Below are 23,084 nucleotides of genomic sequence, written 5' to 3'. Positions count from 1 at the left end.
TTCATTCTAGAAAAATAATTCTTTCTTAGATATATTATTTTTATACGAGTCGATTCTATATCCTATACATCTACAATTCTTCAAACTTTTTTGAAGGACAACGTCCTTAATAAATTTGTGATATTACGCACGCTTTTCGTTGATTTTATCATTAATTTTGTTAATGTGGAAATTTTACATCTTGCGATCGTGTAATTATTATCAAATTTCTGTAATTATCAAAAATCGAAATTCATTCCAATATTAAGTTGTATATGAAAAAAAGATGAACATAATATGTATCATCATAGGAATATATTATTCATATTAGTTTATTATCCATATAATTTAGTTTAATTTATTAATATTCGAAAATTAAATTTATTAATATTAGAAAACTCTCTCAGTAATATTGCTTTAAATTCGATTCATGAAAAAAAAATAATTTCCTACGTTAATATTATACTACATTACTATTTTAATAAAAATATATATTGGCATTCTCAAGATTATTTATCTTGTAAATCTAAGCACAACTTTATAGTTTAACATTAAATTAAATAAATCACATAATGTCGCATACGATGTTATATATCACAACGTTATCTTTCACATCCCTTCTTAGGATGGTACCATATCTCTGTCGATTGCTAATGTATAGACAATTTCGAACACAGCTATAACACTCGCTGATAACAGGCCATTAATTATCACTTCGGAAAACAGATAATCGCTTGGGAGAACATCGTTCTGCGATATAACACATTGATTCCCTCTTAATGTGCTTCTTGCGTCATAAAACTACTTCATTTATACTTTATTATGAATCATATCATTTTTAGTACTATTGATTTAAATTAATCTTGATTGGCAAATTTACACATGGTTTCATGGAAATAATTTTTATATTAATTTATTTAAAAGCAATATAAAAATATCGCGATAAAATGAAAGTAAAACTCTTTTATAAAATTTTTTTATATGATATATATTTTTATAAAAAAATTTCTCTGTGTTTATACATGTATGTACATTAAACGGAATAATAGTTATTTCAATTTTTGTTTTACATCGTGTATTTTATACAATTTTATGTCCCTATTTGTGTACATTTTATCTCATTTTTACTAGTAATAGACGTGTCATTTTATGAAATCGGGGTAAGTTACATAACTATCGAATATAAATTTGATATGCGTCGTTAGCATAAAAATGCTTGGAAAAGTCCGTAAAACGATCTAACATTTGTGAAGAAAATACGAGGGTTAGCCTTTAGAAAATATATAAGCGCGATATCTGCAGTATACTGTTACTAGCACACGGGTGCAAAGTCAATTTTGTCGGTAAAAGGGTGATGATAGCTACATGATACTCGATATTATGTTAACACGGATCTTACAAATTTTATCAAAATGACAAGCATCCGTGACGAAGCTTTTTAGAAAATAAGGAAGCTCGGTTTTTTTTATATAGATACGTATATCTCTTTGCATAATTCTAATTAAAATGTCGTAGACACTTTATACATAGTTCAAGATAACTATACAGAAGCGAATGTTGAGCAAAACAGAAATCAGGAAGATTGTAACAGTATGTGTTGACAATTAAACTCTGCATTTGACGCGCAGCTGTAAGTTTGATGCAAAGCGGTGTGTTTGGCAATGATAGTTATTGTTTCTAGAACGTAAACTACATCCAACCTTTATTCCGAAACAAATGTACTATGAAAGTGAATTTATATGATTATTATGCAATACAATGTTATATATTTTTCTGTTGAATCAACGATTACGATTATTAAGAGCGAAAACTGTTTATCATATAGAATTATGGAAAAACTAAAATCTGCAACCTATATAAAATTTTAATAATATGAGATTTTTATAATATAATCGTGTTACTATATTTATCGATGCTAATAGCCATACGATAGGTTTTTCTTTTAATTTATTATAAAAATGGTTTCCATGGCATTTATATATTATTTATAATAGATTATTAATAATTATTTACATTTTGAAAAAAATTGCTTATTACATAAAATGCGAAGAGTAAAATTCAATAAAGATAGCTTGCGATTTACATTTTACTTAAGGTGAGGTTTGATCATGTTATCAAAGATATCAAAGTCTAATAATCAAATAAAGTCACGGAAAATTGAATAATTTTGTTATATTACTTACATTATATTACTTACAGGCATTTTGATAATTTCTTTAATACCGATAAAAGAAGATGCATGATTTGTGAAATTAGAATCGTTTATATATATACAAGAGAGATAAGTACATATGTGCAACAGTTAAACTAACTCATATAAATTCGCCGCGAGTTCACGTAAGCTGCTTACTCATCCGCGTGTGCACGGCTTAACACGCGAGCACCAAGCTTATTGTTGCAAACGACAATCTGTCGTATAGCAATCTTTCTCATGGTCGACGATAATATTCAATTAGAAGCAGCAGTTATATATATATGCGTGCTTTTCCATATGACTATCCTTGTCAATGTGTTATAACGTCTGCAAACAATTTCGCTTCCCAATATGTCGTTGCGAATGAACTTTACTAATTATGACATTTTTAATCAGAAATAATAATGATACGCAATTTCCTAACGAATAAATTTCAGATTCGATGAGATCATGTAATTTTGCGATGGTATACGAGGAAAGTATTGCATTTCGAACTATTCATTATTTTGCTGTATTACTGAGAATCGTCTGATTTCGTGACAGAAATCTATTTGTTCTCCGTTTATATGAAAGTTATGTTCATGAGCGAAATGTCCTCTCCATCTTGCCATCGATTTTTGGGTGAATTAATATCGAGGGCACGAAAGAATTCTAGAAGGAAAGAAGGAAAGAGCGAAAATGGAAAACTCATAGCAGGTCTGTTTTTTGGCTTTGAAAAAAATACATTGATAACTTTCTGAGAATCGCTGAAAGATCTGTCACGATCGCTATAATTCGACGTTACGTGGGAAATGCTATCGATCCCGACGACGAATAGATTTCTATTTGATAAATCGACCGCATCCATCATAAGTTCTCAGCAGTTCCAGTTAAGTGACATTCGTCGGGCTTTGCATTTGTCAAGCTTCACGATCGAGTTAGTCGGCTTACAATTTGCTTAACATGCGCATAGACATTAGCGATTCTCATTTAAATCTTTCTCTTTGATCTGTACACAATATTATTATAATGCTATTTGTCACTATAATGTTATTTGTCATATTTAATATTAAATAAAGAAAATAATATAATAAACAAATATGAGAGAAGCAAAGCGAATCTCGTAAACAAAATGACGATATTTATATTTAACAAATGAGAAGCAAAGCGAATCTCGTAAACAAAATGACGAATTTATATAATAGAAAATAATTAACACACATGGATATGAAATTCAAGCTAATAAATTTTGCAGTTGATAAGATAAAACGTTGGAAATGCAAAAAAATTTTTGCATATATCAGCAAAGGTACTTAGGGCGAAAGAAACCATTCCAATTTTCTCCAGGGATCCTCGAAAATTTTACAAATACCTTTCTATGCTGCGTCCGCACTCCTGTCTCTTGTTTGATTTGATATTATCGTAGGAGTCCTCTAGCCTACTTGACGTTATAAAATGTTGAAGAATGAGAGCAAATACCACCGGAGAAATAGTCAGCAGAAATTCAAGGACGAATATTCCTTCCTGTATTTCGGAATTTATTTGCATCTTTGTGCGCATCTTTGTGAACTCTTTTTATTACTTCAAACAAAGGAACGAGTCACAAGGCGATTTCGACACATGAGGGAAGAAAGCGAGTTATCACCGTAACGCGAGTCACACACGTAGTTTCAGAATTGATGAAAAATGTAAGCAAATCGACGGGCTACACGTGAAAAGTTTCCGAAATGGACGAATCTTTTCTCAAGCTCGATGAAATACTTTAGTCGACTCGAGTTTCCTTTGAGTGTAATTCTCGAAGACAGGAAGTTACGAGACCAGCGTGGATGGTACGGCCTTTCCCTAGCAACTATGACGTCAATCAAATATCTCGCATTACGAAACAAAGCTCCGCGGATCGGACAGCAATATTATCGCGCTCTATCGATATAAAATTATATAAATTAAAATATTTTTGAAACTTGAAAATTAAACTCAAGTCGCTTCCGTAAATATGTTCTGTAAAAATTATTAAAAACAAACTCGTTTGCAATTCGGACGGGAATTTCATATTATATTCATATTATATTCTATAGCCGCAAGCGTGTTGGACAATATGCAAATATGCAACTTCGTCTTGAAAAAATTGCAACATCTAATTGCGAAAACATGAAAAAAGTTCTTCGCGTGTTTCGCTTCACAGGATTATTAAATAATTCTTCAGATAGCGACGCACCACAATCGCGCACGAATGCTTTTGCTTAATTTCATTTTCGGTAAGGATGATAATTCATGTAGCGTTTCAGATAATGTCTTATCTTAAGTTACAAATAAAAATCAAACGATTAACGAGCAAAGTTGGCAATTAGCAAAGTGATAATCAACCTAGTAATCCTATATCACGTATGTTAATGAGTTGCAAACTATTTGATGCATCTGATATGCAAGTATTATAACGAACTGTAAGTATTATAACACAATTACCCACACACATAAATTTAAATATGTAATAAATTATATTTAAATATATAATACAAGTAATCTAAAAGAATATAAATGCCAGTGAAAATTAATATTAATATTGAAAAAAAGAAATATTTGTATTTCCTGATTATATAATTTAAGTACAAAATTGCAAATTCACACAATCCTATGAATTGAATGACATTTAGAATAGTGATAATTTTTGCCAAACAACACGAATGATTTATATCTCGATATACATATTAATTGAAATACATACAAAAAGGTTTCAAATATAGCTCCCTCATCGCAGATTGCACTAACCGCAGACTCGAGTGGTTAATATTCGCTTGAAACATTTTTCACAAAAATGGCACATACGGATAAATCTCACGCATAAAATGCGGCACATATAATGTCGTTACGTATAATTGCTCTGTGATTATATGTTCGGTAAATTTTTCTCATCGTTATAACTCGCAAAATGAGTTGTCAATTTTGCAGAGAGGTAACGCACAGTTAAAGGATTTAAGATTTAATATATAATAGATATGTACGCCGTATGTAATTGTAACCGCTGTTAAATATTTGAGTACTAATCTCTCCGAAAGTTGTCGCAGAGCTGCGACACGCGGCAATCCTGTTATAATTTCTGCGGCTACGGACCGCCGCGCCGTCTCGAAATTCAAATCGGGTTTTGCAGGCGCGCCTCTGGTAATTAGAAAGTTCATTACCCTGACAACAGATTGACAACGGCAGAAACCCGTATCACCGCTGTCGCAGCTCGGCAATTCTACGAGGTCTCCCGGCTTTACCGCTTTAGACTTGCATCTATCTGCATTCGTATCATCGGCAGGTATCCGCTATTGATGGCAAAGCCCACACGCATCGCCCACTAGAAAACCGTCCGTCCATCCTACGTCCTGCGTCAGAAACTCACTCGCGGATAACAATATCAATTGTTAACTAAAATACAAAACCTTCTCTGTACACATATACATACTCTATAAGACAGCTGTAACTATTTATTTCGTATGGATCGAACATTGAAAGTCTTTGTTGAAGTAAACGTTATTTCTAGTCTCATAAATTTTTATCTTCTTGTCGTAGCCAGATCTCAGAGTGTTGAAGATTCAATATCTGAATAGTCTTTCAAATAGGATTATCATGTTTTAGATTATGGCAATGCCGCCCGATTCGATTATGCATTATGAGATTTCGCGGCGTCAAAATCACACGGTATATTCTAGGCACAGGACATGTCTGTAATGTCGTTATCGCTTAACACAATTTTCACATAACATCTTCGTCGCATAGAATATTACGAGTTATATTAGTCTCATCAATTAACGAAACTGGCTAGACTAAAATTCTTTTTTCCGAATTATCAATTCACGCGTATTTTCGTTCGATGTTACAATATGAAAGATGATAATAAGAAATTTCGCATTGAAAATTAAGATATTAACACATTTCAGAGTAAAAAAGACATTGATGACATTTTAAATTCGATTCGAAAAAGGGAATTTATCGCTAAAATATTTTTTACATATTTTATTCAGTTTACGGTACACATACGCGCATAATACCTTGCATAAGTTATCTTATATGTTAACTACTATAAAGTGGTTAACATATCGCATTTCCTGTGACAGAGGCTTATTCTGTAGAATGTTTACAAGCTGCGACATGCGACAAGCAGCGACTGGCACAATGTCGTTCCGAGTGATATCATTATTTCGCTGCGCCATGGAAGTTATTGTGGGAGGCGATTTACTAATGCACGTCGAACATCATCCCTCGGATTTATTTCGCTACCGTCATTTCATCCGAGATCCTGCCGGAAAAGTTGGTGTCGATCCTGAGGGAGAAAAATAATTGGAAAACATCGTCGCACAAACTAGATGAACGATGATACAGTCCAATCTTGTCATTATTTTGTTCGTTCGACCATACATATTATCGAAATCATTCTGATATATCTATATAGTTTACGTCGACTAATTTACGAAAAAAATATGACATGGATAAGCGGGAACAAGAAGGGAAAGATATTTATTTTCTATTTCTTCATTTCTCTCACGCAAAAGGTGTCGCGCGAAATGTTACTAAAAATGGAAATGCAATCCCGTACAATCTGAGCATCCGGAATAAGATGAAATTAACTTTTCCCTTGTTTAAGCACGCATAATTCATAAAATAAAAATAATACTCTTTCGATTTTACGTATCTAGATGAATAAAATTTTTTTTATATGACTCGTTTTGTAAAATAACAAAACCACTTTATTCGTGAATAAGTAAAACTAAGAGGGTGTAATGTGCTTATCACATATGGTCTAAAGCACCGCGTAATGCTTAAATATCGCAGTAGCGTGGTTTGTTGCCACGCGGACCGAAGGTGTTAATTACTTGGCCACGATACCATTCTTGGTTACGAGACACGAATTTTAATCTCAATAATCTGCTTTGCGCACGATTAAATTTATATATTCGTAAAAGTTCCATTATCTTGACAATAATCATCCTGATTGGAAGATAGATGCAACTGCTTTTGATCATAAATACTTGCGATTTACGTAACGACAGCATAGCGAATAAAAGAAGATAAGTCTTTCACAGGAAATATAATGATCGGGAATTATTTATTTAGATAGATATATATATATATAAAAGCATTTTCTCCTTAATGCAGAATATATAATAATACAAAATAATCAAAGTTTTCCACGGATTTTTAACTCTCATATTTTTTTCCACTCAGAGAAGCAATGCATAGGACACACATTATCTAACAAATTTTCGTCGTGGAAAAAATTGATCGCAGCCTATGGATGAATATTCCTCCGAGGAAAAAACGATAAGTTCCGTCGATGGCGACGAACAATTCGCCGTTATCACTTCATTTTTTTCCCAAATCACCCCCCATAGAATAGAATCACGCCGTAAACGCGCGGCGAACAGCATCGACAATCGTGGGAGCTTTCATTGAACGCCGAAATGGCATTGTGTGTGTGTTTCAGCAGCATCCGAACGCGACCAACAGTAGCGAGACGAGCGTGGGTGGCGTGTCGGGTGCGTGCGGAAGCAGCGGCATACCGGCGCCCGGGGAGGCCGGATGCAGCAGCAGGGGTGGAAGCAGCAGCGGCGCCGGCGGCGGCGGGGGCGGCGGCACCGGGTCCGGACAAGGCTGCGAGCAGGCCCGCGGGGGCCCGTCCTCTCATTCACGGGAGAGCCACGCCAAATTTCGACACGGCCTGCTGCAGCTTATGATCCACACGATCGATCCGCTCCACGACGGTCAGTCCCGTGCCGGTATACCAACTCCACACTCTATCACTCTCGCTTGCAGCTTATGGCTTTTCTGTTTAGCACGTCTCGCCTGTTCTCTCTGTCTCTTGCGCGTCCCGGGTCTCGTGTAAATAATAATAACACGCGAATAATCCGCGTCCACTTCTGTCATCATTTTCAACTTTTTTCTTTATGATACGATGTGTTTGCTCGTGTTAGAAGCTTTTGAAAAAACATATTGCAATTTTATTATAATCTTGTAAGAATCTAATTTGATCTCGATAACATTTATAAAAAAGTACATATTATAAGTAAGAAGAAAGTATGCATATATGTATATTTTTTTCAATAATAATATTGCACATGCGAAATATATTTATTCAAAGCAATGAAATATCAAAGCTGATTTTTTCTTGCTGGAATAAATGAATGTAAATATAGGCGAATCTTTTTTAGCTCTCTCTTTCTCTTTCATATAAAACAAAAATCAGACAAGATTGAAGTGGTCGTGACGTGAACATGCGGAAAGTTTAGCGGTGATAACAAAGTTTCCGCGGAATTTCAAACGAATATTAATAAATGCTCGATCGATTCCAATTAAGAATCTCTCATAGTAGAACGTCGCGAAACGCAGCTCGACAAAATTTTTTTCCTAGCAACGCAATTCTATTGCAACTTACCAAATTTCTCAATTATTATTTTACAACCATTAATTTTCGCTTAGATAACAATCAAAAACATAATTGTGATGCTATCTGATAGTCTTTTTCTTCGTTGTATACATGTTAGTTTGTAGAATTGATAGATGAGGCTTTTGTGATAATAGTGCCGTAGGCAAACTGAATCGGCGGACTTTTAGAAGCTGATTTCGACGACATTTCTTTCAGACAAGTCGCAAAATTTCCGACAGCTCGACGGATAAAGTGTTTTTAAATGTAGAACTATATATGCGACCGTTTAATAAAAAGCCCGCAACTTTACGTAGACAGACAGACAGGCTAATATATATATATGCATGTATATATATATATGTGTGTGGGTGTGTCTGTATGTGTGTATACTTAAGCCTTTAATCTCTTCGGAAATTCTACCGCGTAAGATAAAATTTCATTTCCGTAATTTAAATGCCGTAATTAAATTTCACGTAGTAAGAAATCTCGCGACTAAACTTAACTAATAAATTCATAATTTCTTAATGATAAGCAAGTAATAATTTCTCAAAGATTAAAAAATTATGTCTACATGATTCTGAATGTGAAAAGAGTTTAAGGTTACATTTTGGAACATTGTAATTTATATGATTATTACAAAAGAATTTTTTAAATAAATTAGCGTATATTTTAATATTTAACTCATGGTACTTCTAATTTTTATACAATTTTTGTATTGTGAAAAACAAAAAGCACGGATACTTTTTCTCCTTATAAATTTAACGAAAATGGTTCAATTATTTTATCTTATAAAAAGTTTGACTTAAAAGAAGCGAATTATAGATTTGACAAACAAATTAAGTGGAAAACTTTCTCTCTTCTGCACAATTTCCGCAAATTGTCAAGTGAAACACTGAGAGCATCGCTCATTTATAACGAAAATCTGGAAATGTGCGTGAAAGAAGGATAGTGTACACATTTTCGGAAGATGCATGTTGAGACTTGACAATCATAGTTTTATGAGAAACGTAGCTGTATGCGTACATATTAGTCTTTTGCTGCTTTTTAGTTTGTTTATCGGATTTACAGCATGCATATTATATCGATTGCAACGGTAAGAACCATTTAATGCACGATATATGTACTTATAGTGCGTAAGAACGGCATCTATGTATTTCTCGATTTCTTATATTTATAGAATTCTAGAGTCGTAACGAATATATTTCATATAAAGTTATTTTGATAAATATACAAAGTTTTATTGAGTTACATTTACATATATGTGTGTATGCTATATAAACCTGATATACGCGATAAAAACCCCTCTTGCAGGAATTTTGTATCGAACGCCCTTAGAGCTTGATTGGTTTAAATTTTCACTGTGTTCGGGATGTGTCCAAAAATAGTTATCGATGACGAACGTGATCGCCGAAGAACGCGGCTTAGGTTATAGCCTCTCTGTTAATAAATAATTCGGTGGAGATTGGAAGCGTAGGAAGGCAATGCCATGATGATGCTTTTCACTCTAAATTATTAGCGTTAATCGTTTTAAATATTAGTTTTAAATATTTAGTAACACATTATATTTCGTTATTTCAAGTTCATTATATTAATTCAAACGTTACTCCATAATTGATGCTTAACTCCTCGTTTAGCTCGTATCGATGCTATGTCGTGCTTTAATTTATTTTCTGCGCTGTAAAAAAAGACGACCTATCATCAAATAGATTTGCGTCATCTATATATTAAGAATTTCCGTTCGTCTCATGAATAAAAATATTTTTACATATCCAATTATTTTCACATCGCTATGCGTCCGCAACTGAATATGTCATAACGCATGTACATTTGCCGCCACTCTTACAAATATTCATGACCATCATGAATGTAAAGTATTTGTTATTATATATGCGCAAGAATAATTGAACTATTTATGAATAGAAAGAACTAAAGCCGGATAAATTCTATGAAAAATTCGTTAATAACAATGGAAACATTTATTACAGTTATAAACAATGAAAATTCGATTTAATCTGATTACAATGTGAATTTCAATCAATCACCACGTTAATGAGTCTTTCCATTAAATGCTAGACATAAGTGATTCATAAGACTTCGACTAAAATACAGTTAATCGATAAGAATTCCATCTGATATGTCGAGAGTTTGGGATACAACTTCATTCAAACTTATCGTTATAATCAGTCATCGCAAATGGTTGTCAAATTGAATCTTACATATATAACATACTCTACGATCATTATGTTGAATCACGATTAAGGACAAAATAGAATTTTATTCTACTAAGGGATACGAGAGGATAATTAAATATACACAATCGCGATATATATCGACGCGAATAGAGAACAGAGAAAGATAAAATGGGCGCCGATACGATGCGTGAAAGTATCGCTTTGGTACGATAAGACCTAAAAAACAAATACGAGTCCATGATATTTCTCTCTTGTTCGCGGACATCCCGTATCCACATTTATAGATCAAAGCGCTTTGGGGGGAACATTATTTTATTGTGATATCGCGTCACAGTTTACCGCATACGCGTGCAGCTGGAATTAACGAAAGCGGAAAATGGAAAACGCGATAACGTTTCCATTTTCTAAACCGCTCCAGATTATCGGATTACGACGCAAAGGCCCGAATTTTGTCCCTCGTCCCGCTGAAAAACCGCGCCGTTAAGCCGACCCTTAGCTCGGTTCTCTGACGTAAATTCAATGCTCATCAATCTTATTCGTATCGGTAAATAGATAATGTATAAAACAGAGCGACGGACCATTCAGTACGCGGGCAATCGTGACAGACGAGAAAATCTCCGCGGAAAATGTCGGCTTAAAGCCAACGTGCGATGTATCATTTAAGATCGTTTCGTCAATACTTTTTATTAATCCAAATGCGCAAAAATGGAGGTGAGATAAAAATATTGTGAAATTCTTTGAAAGAAACAACCTCGCTGTGTTGATTCCCTTTGACTCTGTTATGTACGTGTCATTAATATGAATCGGCTCAAAAATAAGTACAGAGTTTAGATTTTGTCTCTCAGGGATAAAACGCGACGACGGTGGCGAATCACACGAAAGAATCTAATAGATGGTCACCTTTTCTTCGCAGTAGTAATGTGTGACCTGACCTATTTGTGTGACCGTCTTCAGCCTCTACATACGTCGTATATAGACGGCTCCGAAATCAATCCTACGAGGTTGCCAGGCTCGCTCATGGATTAAGATCCGTATCAATCTCGTGCCGTGCACGAGTTTTCTGTATTTAATTTAACGCTTAACAAACGCCATCGCATGAATTCATTTGAGAGCCGCGAAAAGAGACGGCTCTCTGTCGTTTTCAAAAATAAACTTGCGATTTTTTATTAGATCGATCGGATAATTTTGTGCGAAGGGATGATGAGAGGAGAAAAGATTTCGAAAAAATTATTTTCCCATCGTTTTAGTGCAAATATCATTCAAAAAGAAAAACACAATTGGCGCAATTATGGATATTTAATATATCATTATGGAAATTCGGAAATTATCGCTAAAGAGATTGTATCGCCGAAAGCTTAACGTACTGCAACAATTTGCAATAATTATTATACAGCTGCAGAATCCCGTATCGCGCGATTCATTCGAGAGACACGGCAATAAATATGTTACCAGTGTTCGAATATTACAAAGATGTCGGAAAGGATAATCTATCTATTGTACAGAATACATAATCATAATATTATATGCCGATATTACATACTAGCAATTCCGCCTTAGATTGATAAGTCGCGGATTACGCCGGTAAGTCACCCTCGATATTCCTTCCGCTTTTCCCCTGACAATTCTATTTCGTGTCCATATCATCTCTTTTCCGTTAAATACGCGCATTATTCTCAAGAAATTAATTGTAAACGTATTATTTTTAATTAACGTTGTCTTGAATGGATGAATAAAATTATGAGGTTTTCACGACCATATGTCATCCCAGTGTCATCACTCGTCTATAACCTCTGGTGAATCGTATTTCGTTGAGACAATATTTACCGTATATAAATTCCAATTTCTTCTTCTTCCAAAATTGTCATATGCAAACACTTCCCTTCAAATCGTGACACGTATTCATCATGAAATGAAAAAAATTCAACATTAATTTGAAGAATCACGCGAAATAATGGTTGCGACTATTCGACCCGACAGCATATTAATTTCCAACATCAATCTTCTTTAGACTACTGAGAAGTCCGAAAATGAAATGAAAGTTTTTATCATTTATTTGTTTTTCTTTCTTTCTTTCTTTCTTTCTTTGTAATAGCATTGACTCTTTCGCAATTATATTTTATAGGAAAAATTCTTTTCAAAGAAATAATGTTAACGAGCGTAATTAAGAGGGATAAAGAGGTATATAATCACAGCCCTTACAAATCAAAAACTTATTATCTCGTAGAGATAAGAAGTATACAGTTTTCGAAACGAATTTTTCTTCAATAACATAATTTTAATATTTTTTTATCAATTCTATTATCATTTGACATCTCTTCTAGCTGAATGTTTTATCTATGATAACTCGTGTCACTCGAAAATACGGCGGCATATAATGCTTCAAGTGATGTCTGTTCGATTTTCTAGTGACACCCGAACGTGTATGTTTCTCGTGTCACTTGAATCCCTGCTCCCGCCACCTAATCTCACGATATAGGCCATCCATAGCTAAACTTTGGGATTGCTAGATAATGTATCGATATGTATCGAACATTGCATTGTACGAGACTGGAAAGACAATTCTTTATTTCCAAGCATATCACAAAATATAAATCTTTTCTATAAGAAAACGAAAAATATATTCTGGCAATGCACGCCAATTTTCTAAAATTGCTCCATGTCTGGCAAAATGGAAAGGTTGTTATACACACACATTCGATCGCATACGCGCGGAAATAACGCGAAGTAAAATCCCGCGCGTATATACGCTCCATACACACGTAGCGCTCTTTTCTTTCCACCTACATATCTGTAGCGAATGCCTCGCGACGGAAGCACGTCATTAATCTCGATAGCGTGGGAAACGTTCAATACGGTGATTTCAAAAGCGCACGTACACCGTCCCATTTCCTCTCGCGAGGAAACACTGAATTCCTGCTTCACCGTTACATCCTTGAGACCTACACGCTGAAGTAGATCTCCGTGTAATCCTCGACTCCAGTTGCAGCTTTTGCGGCCGAGAGTCCCGGTCGCAGCGCGACTCCGCAGAGACGGAAAAGAAAAGAATGGGAAGGGAAACGGAAGCGGCGTTTTGTCAGAGGTTCGCGACAACATCTCTCGGTGCTTGGCTTCGAATAAATTTTGCACGGGACGCGTTTCGAGCGTATCGTGAGCGGTAGTAAGCGGTGGTGGCGAGTGTGTATCGGGACCCTGACCTAGAAACCGTCGCGTATCGATCGTAACTAGCGAATCCGCACTTGGGGCTCGCCTTCCTTTTCCCTTCCTTTAACTCCGAGGCTTTAACGTCATCCAGACACCACTCGAGATAATACCGACGACGGCGACCAAGAACCCGCTATTTCTACAGGCGCTCTTGGACCCGCTGTTTGTGCAGCGTTGTATCCCATCTCGATAGACACAAGTGTCTTTTTTCCTTTTCTTTTAAAATTATCCTGGAACAAAAATTTCCATATTCTCGTTATTTGCAAGTACGCGATTCGGAATATTTCCGATCGACCTATGTGAGAGAATATATGCAAATCGTGTCGTTTTAAATTGACGGAGGCAAGATCGTGTGCTTCTCAAATGTATGTAAAAGCATTGCGTTAATTAAGGCAGAAACGGAAGATAAATTTATAATTTAATAGATTGCTCCAAATCGCAAGAGAGATGAATTTGTCCATTGGGTGCAATCTTACGATACCTTTTTATCAACTTATGACGCAATGCGGTACCTCGTTGAGACTCTTCGAAGCTGATTATTGACATACTCTTTCAGAAAAATCGTTCGCAGCGATTGATAACGAAAATAAATAAAGAATGAGAGATAGATACGATTAATAACCAACTTTTTGTTCTGAACTAAAGTCTCCATTAATAAGGAACTAATCTAGAAATTTAAATAGGTCCTACCGGAAATCATAAACCTTATCACAAATTAATTCAGAGGTATATCTACTATAAGAAATTGCGGAGATTGGCACGCGAATTGTATTTTTACAACAAGAAATAATCTTAAAATGTATATTCGATTTTTATTGGATATATTTTTAATATTGCAGCATTAGATAATCATAAAGATTGAATCATATATTATATATTTTTAGAAAATTTATAAGCGCGAAAAGCGTAAATATTTTGTGCTATAAAAAGAATTCAGATTATATAAAACTTATGCAATGTTTACTTTATGTTTTGTTATTATGCTTAGAGAATCACATGAGAAGTGAAACCGTTTACTTTCACCCGATAGATTTCATAGTGCATAGCGCCTCTAGAAAAAAGAAAAAGTTTTCTAGAACTTGGTTTATATAGCGCTTAACAATTACATTAGTAGGTCAAAGATGTATCAGCCTGTTTTTAAACTTTATCACTCTGCTTTATTACTATTGTTACGATATTATCCGTTTTATTTTGTTCTACGTAGTCGTCGAATTATTTATCACTGGATAATGCACATGCGTATCAGTAACATGTCGTATATAAACACTGTATACAATCTTTGATATAGTCATTCGAATCGTATTAATAATACATATTCCTCAATGGATATAATAACTAATTTTTTACAATAGCTGTATACGAATATTTTGAATATCAAAGTTCTTATTTTACTAAGATATAGAAAGCTGAACATTTGAAATTTTTTTTATTATAAAATGAATAAAATAATTTGCCAAAAAATGTTTAAAAATAAATGAAAATATCGTTAAATAAAGAAGAGCGGATTTATCCTTTTAATCTTATCAATGCTTGTATATCATTTTATATGTACAAACACTTTGACAAAAATAAGTTACAATTATTGGATTAATTAGAAGTTGTTTATATGGCGCTAAAAGACCAACAATGTATATATATTTTTATATATTCTACTGACGTTTAACAAAACAATGAGTACACTTTGTGGCCGAAAGTTAACAAAACCTGTGGTGGTTTCTGTGTATTCCTGCGGTTTCGGGCCGAAGGCAACGCGCGAGTGCGAGCAATCAATCACGTCGGGTTTTGCATTAGAATTACCTAGCACCCACGCCTTAATCGCTTACACGCGAGGCAGTATTCGATACCGGCCGACAATGAGGGGCCCCCTCGTCCCCTTAACAAAATCGATCGTCCTTAGTCAAAGCGTTTGGCAAAAGAAGCGTGGTATCGATTTTCCTGAGAGTTCTTCGAGATACGCTAAAATGACGAGAGTGTAAGGTTGTATCAGGATGCAAAGGGCAAGAGTCTCTTGATGCGATATTCAAGTGTATGGATGACTGCAATAATATGTTGAGAAAATCTTTTCTTTGGTCGTAACAGTTATATAATATATCAGTTTTACAGAATTCAATTGTAAAAACAGAAGAATCTGCATCGTTTTCAATCTTCCAACTTTGATTTATATATGTAAGACTGAACAAAAATATTAAGAAATTTCTCTAATTATCTGGAAGATATCCGTTGTCGGCCAGAGCGAATACAAGAGCAAGGGCGCAGCATGCAAAGTTGAATTTAATTTTCTGTATAATTTGCTAAACGATATCGGATGACAGCGGAACTCGTTATCCCCGGTGATATCGTGATCATATTGAATTTGAAAGGAAGGTTACTCTGTGACGAGTTATTGAAATCTGTGAGCTGTTTCTTTAAGAAGGATTTCGTCTTCAATCGACCGATGCTTTCAGAAATTTAATAATTCTTCATTTATAAATGACTCTCTCTCTCTCTATGTAGCTTGAACTTATAATCTATAAATTATTGAGCTTTCGAAAATAGTATGTTATCATGTATAAATAAAACGATTACACATATTATTAAGACATACCGCGACTTTTAATGTGTTTGCTTTCTCATTAGAACAAACAATATTAATTTTATAAATTTTCTAAATTAATTAATATAAATTAACAGAATTAAAATTTGTATTCATAAATAATTAAAAATATAAAAATATTAGTTTATTAGACAGAATATGTAAGTTCTTAAAAATACGCAGTAAAATTTGTTCTGAGCTTAGGTTTTTCTTACCGACAAACAATGTTTAAAAAAAAACGTTTTAAAAACTATATTTAAAAAATATATAAATATATATATATAATACGACATAAAATATTCTATGTTAGATCAGATTTAAAATGCAAACTGCAAATTGTATTTTATGATTACAGCCTTTTTTTAGATTTTGTTCAATTTTATAATTAAATGTAATATAATATAGAGAGAAATATATAAATTAATTAACAAAATATATTATATATATATATATATATATATATATATATATATATAATATATTTTGTTAATTAATTTATATATTTCTCTCTATATTATATTACATTTAATTATAAAATTGAACAAAATCTAAAAAAAGGCTGTAATTATAAAATACAATTTGCAGTTTGCATTTTAAATCTGGTCTAACATAAAATATTTTAACACAGTCAGTATTAATATAATTAATTTTACATAGTAATTTTAAATTTCAAAAGAATTTCTGTAATTATCGATCGATATTTAACTTTAATTAAACGTAAATAAATCCAAAGTCTTAAAAAAACGAAAGTAAAGAAGTTTACCCTTAAAGTCTTCCTTCTATTCACACTCAAATAATATCCTGCTCGATTTGGCGACTTGACAAACATGTCAAGTCTGCTAACATAGCTATTATTCCACCAAAAGAAACATAACATTTTTGTTAGTTCTTCTCGCGCTTTAACTATCACACACACAATTCCTTTCGCTGTCGAACAGGTACAGAAATATTTCCGACGAACATATCGTTACCTTCGCGCGTTACTCGACATCATTTCACTTCTTTCATCCTTGACTGATGCCTTTAATTAATTATAGAGCCAGGCCGCTTTGAGTATAAACGCATGGTTGATTGAGTTTTATGGATTAACTATGCCCTGTCGAGCCCATTTCCAAGCCCATCTCCGGATTCTCAACGTTACGTTCCTGACTGAAACTTCTTTCATGCCAAAGCTAGCAATCGTCTGTGAGTTTAACAGATTGAGACACGACAGCCGACCGATCTCTTTCTCTCTCTCCTCGCCATTTCTTCTAACCCATCCTTCCCTCTAACCCATTTCCTTTCAGGGCTTCCCATCTTGCTCCGGGCAACTTAGGGGTCGATACTACCATCGTACTCTTTCAAGCTCTGGGCACTTTACCTTTCTTTTCTCGCCTCATTCCTACCTTTGGGGATGAAGGCCACTTACATGAGCTTTTTCTCTTTGACCTACTGCTGCCACCGACACGCAGCTCTGTGATCCCTTGACACGAAGCACGATAAGCGGTGAATTAGGCGGCCCTTTTAAGCTCGATTCACGCTATGGATATAACGGTGATCACAGTTCGGTCTATTAGATTGTATCATATTACAATCCATCTCGAATTAAGTTGTGGCCTTTGATCTAGTTCGTTTGTGAAAAATATCGTGCGTTGTGATGTGACATTGCTCTCGGCATACTGCGTGATGGCTTTCACTATCGCTGAACATATTCTGCCCTCTTTTTTTTTTAAATTTGTGAAAATTTGAACTACAAATATGATTAAAGTATAATATTACTTTTTAAAACAAAACTTTACATCTGATTGAAACAGAATCTACAACTCTACTAACGCAGACGCATTGCAAGTTTTTATCGCGCAACATCATCGTTCTCTTTTTCAAATTTTATAAAGCGTCATACGAATATACTCGTTTTATGCATCGTAGTAGGTTCAATTTCTGCAAAAAAATGTATGTGTGCGGACACTACGTTGCATATAGAGCTGAAAAATAAATAACAAACCCGCGTTGCACTGTCCAGAACGATTTTACTCTAGTTCTTAAAAAAGGCGATTATTGTAAAGTCGATTATTTGAAAATCTCGAAATTCATTGTTATCTCATACTTTTCCATAATGCTGATTGGTTCTCTCGCGGCGCTGATTTCATATGTAATTGTACATATTTTGATGCGCGGTTTGTAATATTCTAGTTCCATACAATATCGAATTTTTCCTCATTTTTTTTGCATTTGTCCACCTTTTATTTTGACCTGCTGCCATTCCTAGCGAGCAACGGTAAAAGTTTGCACAAGCTGCGGTAACCGACATATTTGGAGCACCTCGCAGCCGCTTCGCGAAAATGAAGGAGTGTTAATTATTCCGCGATATTTTCTGACAAGTGCAATCTGATCATGATTCACAGAGAGTTGCTTAAAATATATTCCATATATAGTCTATCCGACTATATAAGCGTCTTGAAAAATTTCTTTAAAAATAACTACATATGTCATCGATTATTTTAATTATTTTTATCATAAAAAGAGAAGATTACATAAAATCTGCGAAAAAATTTCCGTTTCAAATTGATAATAGAACATTTCTCTTTTCTGTCCTTTATTTTTAAAAGTTTTATTCTTCTTTATTATATGATATGAATTAAAATAAATATCCAGTCTGAATACTGTCGAGTAAGTGAGACAAGTAATCAAATATAACTAAATAAATTTTATTTATGGCGCATTCGTTACTTAATTATCATTAGGCCAATTAAATATACTCGACCGTATAAAATGAATTATTAATTTGTCACGTTGTAAAATAATTTCTTCCCATTGAATTAAGCATTTCTAATTGAACGTGTATGTGATAAACCTACTTTTTGTTTATTAACATAGGTCGCCGACAAACGTAAATTTTACGATCACGGAAAGGTTTCTCACTTGAAGAAATAGATAATGTCGATTGATCGACTACTTGTTGAAATAACGATGATCCCTTTTAACGACAAGACCATCGAGCTCTCAAATTCTCTCCTCGAAGTTATCTATAGAGCATGTACACCCTAAATTATGCATGATCTGTATACATGGCGCACTATGGATTATATACAGCGGAAACGGACGTGCATCATCTATACATGCAAATGTTCTGGTCCTATATATATTTATATTTCATGTCAGTCGGTTTCGAGCACGCCAAATTCACCTGGTAGCAGTTATTTGCATCAGCTTGAATACAAGTTAATTTTAACGAGGGACTCGATTAAATATCGAGTATGAAAAATATTAAAAATTTGTTTAAAAGTTTGTCTAATAAGATTGTATCTTTTATGAAAAGCTCTTGTATGAAAATGAATGCATGAAAGCTATAATTTTGCATTCATCTTACTTAATCTTTTAAGTTTGAATTTTGCAACTTTACCTTCAATATACTTTTCTCTTTCATCGAATGCATTTCTATGCTCTGCTGCATGCACATCACTTTAGAAGATTAGAGATTATGAATGATTTACGCAGCGTGCAATACGCACAATTACTTTGTACACATACATCATTAACTATCTTTATTCAATAAACATTTTATTTGACAGGATATACGTAACACACATTAATTCTTAACTATGCTCAATAATTCAATTTTCACTTTGAAATCAAATAGATCGAACTATGCAGTCCTAAATGAAAAGAATATAGTTTACATTTTATTGAATTGAATAAGATAAATTCCTCTTTTTTGTATACTAGTTTTTTTTACTCTTAACTTGAATTGTATAAACAGTACTTCTTGAATACACATATACATTATATAATATTGTCTAGTTCCCAAATTCAATTTCAATGCAATGCACTAATTGCGTAGTGTCTCATCTTGCAAAATCTTACTGAACAAGCAGATTAAATTTCTTGTTGTCTATTCAAATTCTCTACATCATAAGAAAACGAACACTTATATTTGCGTTGTATAAGTAAGTAGGATAATAATATTTATAATATTTAATAATATTTATAAGAACGTGAAAAGAACTTTGATGGATTGCCAATAGATTTAGATCGAACGGCTTTTCCAAGTAAATTAATAAATTGTGTTTATTCTTAAAGTTAAAGATCGTAGAAAAGTAAGTTTGTAGGGTAAAAGTAAGGTAGAACGTAGCTGCATGAACCTTGACGTATCTTGCGATTATCTCGGGGTTGTGTTTTCAATCTCGCTGGTTTACGCCAGTATTTTCCGGCACCGTAGGAATCGACGATGCGAATAAAGAATAAGCTCGATACTCGACGCACGCACATCGACATTTTGTATAAACGTCTCGCGCGCTCGATCTAGCATAAAACAAGAACAAAAGCGAGCGAGAACTACGAGGACATTTCCGTATTTCCTGATCGCAATCGGAAACTCGACGAAGCGCGGAATTTGCAAGCGCAGCGAAATTTGCTCGAATGCAACGAGTCTGCTCCGTTATAATGTACGCTAATGCATATAGCAGCAAGGCTAACTTAATTTCCAACACAAAATAATTCGGACATGCTAACGTTGTAATTAGCACAGTTAAATACAATTTTCGCGTAGCTACCTACGTGAAATACCTACCTACACTTTTTATCAATTATTCAGGAATTTCTTCAACGCCAGATATATACGAATAATATTAATAAAATTTAAATAAAAGTTATTTCTACGTATGCATCTATTAAATCTTTTAACAATTTTTTGATAACGATAAAGTGATGTAAGTGCGTAAAATCCTATTTTTTTCACAAAACATGCAAATTTTGGCATATTCAATTTTTCATGATCAAGAGCAAACTACATAACGATATGCTTTTGACAGACAACGCAATATGGACATTGCATTCGTCCTCTTGAAAAGAAGACAAATTTTAAATAATTATGCTTAGCGAATTATTCAACGTATCTACAAAATTTTGCAGAAACATGCATTTGCATCGCGGAGCGACGCCTACGTTTTTGCTATAAATTCGACTACGGGATGATCGCATAATAAAGAATTAACGTTTCGTGCCCCTATTCTGTCTCATTAACCTGCATCTCTGGTGCTGTTCAGGCAAGGTGGACGAGAAAGCGACGCAGCTGCACGCGATAGCGTCGCTGAAGGTGCTGCTGGATGCCACCAGGCCGCACAACGGCGCCGCGACGTCGACCGCCGCCCATTATTCCGGCACTACCTCGAAGGAGACGACGCTGCAGCTGCAGCAGGGCTCGCAAGGAACCACCACCACTACCACGACTACGACTACCACCGCCGGCACTACCGCTGGCATTCAGGAACTTCCTAACGGCGGTATCGCCGCCGGTCTCGACGCTGGCCTCGAATCGGTAATTGTCGAATACAAGAGATTCCGTACGCCGAGAGTCCGATCGAAGTCTATTGATTAATTTCAGGTGTTATCGTTTCAAAAAAATGCCGTTTGTTTCATAAAAAATAACGATTTTTATAACGATTTTTCCGATTGTACATTATTGATAAGCAGTGGTTTTGATTAGTATTTCAAACAGTGAAATCTTGCTGATAAGAATCAGTTAATCGTAGTGGCTGATTCTTCAATGAAATCTTAGTGGTACATTCATTGAAACATAAGATGAAGGAGCAAAGTGTGAGTATTCTTAATGAAATATTCACGGCTCTTTAATGAAATTTTGTCCGCTTTAATCAATGACATTTTCATTGATTCAATTTAAAGAAGTATCTTTTTTCGAAATCCTCGAATATATAACACTTTTACCATTTTTAGAGAAGGGAGTAACGAAAGAAAGTAGTGAAAGTTTTTACGAAGTCTTCATGACATTCATGACGTTTAATAAAATCTATCGATGTCCTCGGAAGTTATACATAATCCCTTTTGTCGTACAAAATTTATTTCTCTTAATTAACGAAGGAATCGCATTCTAGCATAAGGATCCAATTCGTTATGCGGTGTATTCTGACCCGAGAGATTGAAATAGTTTCGTCGTTTCTCGTGCTCTCTCATCGTTAAACAAAGAGGCTGAGAACACGTTGATTGGAATTTGTCGTTCCACTTTTCTTAACAAAATGTTTGAGTTGCTCGTGGCGTATCCGTCATGTTTTTCGTTTAAACGAGATCCTTTCGAAACGAGATCCTATCCGTTATTTTCCGCGCGTAAAAATATTCCAAGAGAAAGAAACTTTCAAAACTCGATAAATAAGTACAATAGGCTAATTTTGAAATTAGTGCAACTTTTCTTACGAAATGATACTGTCGCGTATATCAGAACGCGCTTTGTAAAGGGCACGTTAGTTCGATATCGTAATGCTCTACTTTCCATTGTGAAATGTTTGCTTCTATCACGACTTGGATATCCTGAATTAGAATAGGCAGTTTAATTCTCGCAATACTACGAATCACGCAAAGTAATCCTTTTTAACTTGTATGTTGAACGTCATTCTGAATGTAACATTCCGCTCCACATATTTTGGAGCTCTCTCAATTAGAGAGACATCTGTATTAATATAAAATCACGATTTTTCTCTTTCTCTCTCTTATATAATTTTATCGCAAAAATATTAACATTTTTATTATTTGCTATAAGGAAAAGCTGTATAAATAGAATATAATTCAGACTAA

At 34.3% G+C, this 23,084-nt stretch overlaps 1 protein-coding gene across 5 annotated transcripts in view; it reads left to right on the top strand.

Moving 5' to 3' along the window:
- Window positions 1-23,084, top strand: part of Nckx30c (solute carrier family 24 member Nckx30C) — a 53,407-nt gene that overhangs the window by 17,604 nt on the left and 12,719 nt on the right. For 2 of the 5 annotated variants that reach the window (XM_083081544.1, XM_083081540.1), the window contains 2 exons: window positions 7,620-7,908; window positions 21,545-21,816. In XM_083081544.1, the coding sequence (XP_082937670.1) occupies window positions 7,620-7,908; window positions 21,545-21,816 (561 nt within the window). Of the gene's footprint in view, window positions 1-7,616; window positions 7,909-21,544; window positions 21,817-23,084 lie in introns of all 5 variants that reach the window. The other 3 variants (XM_083081542.1, XM_083081539.1, XM_083081541.1) reach the window with 2 other exon arrangements.

This window comes from Camponotus vicinus, unplaced genomic scaffold (assembly GCF_025532165.1).
Source record: "Camponotus vicinus isolate PSW18456_S1 unplaced genomic scaffold, iyCamVici1.0 SCAF_11, whole genome shotgun sequence".
NCBI classification, from domain to species: domain Eukaryota; kingdom Metazoa; phylum Arthropoda; class Insecta; order Hymenoptera; family Formicidae; genus Camponotus; species Camponotus vicinus.
This window is presented reverse-complemented; position numbering and strand designations above follow the sequence as displayed.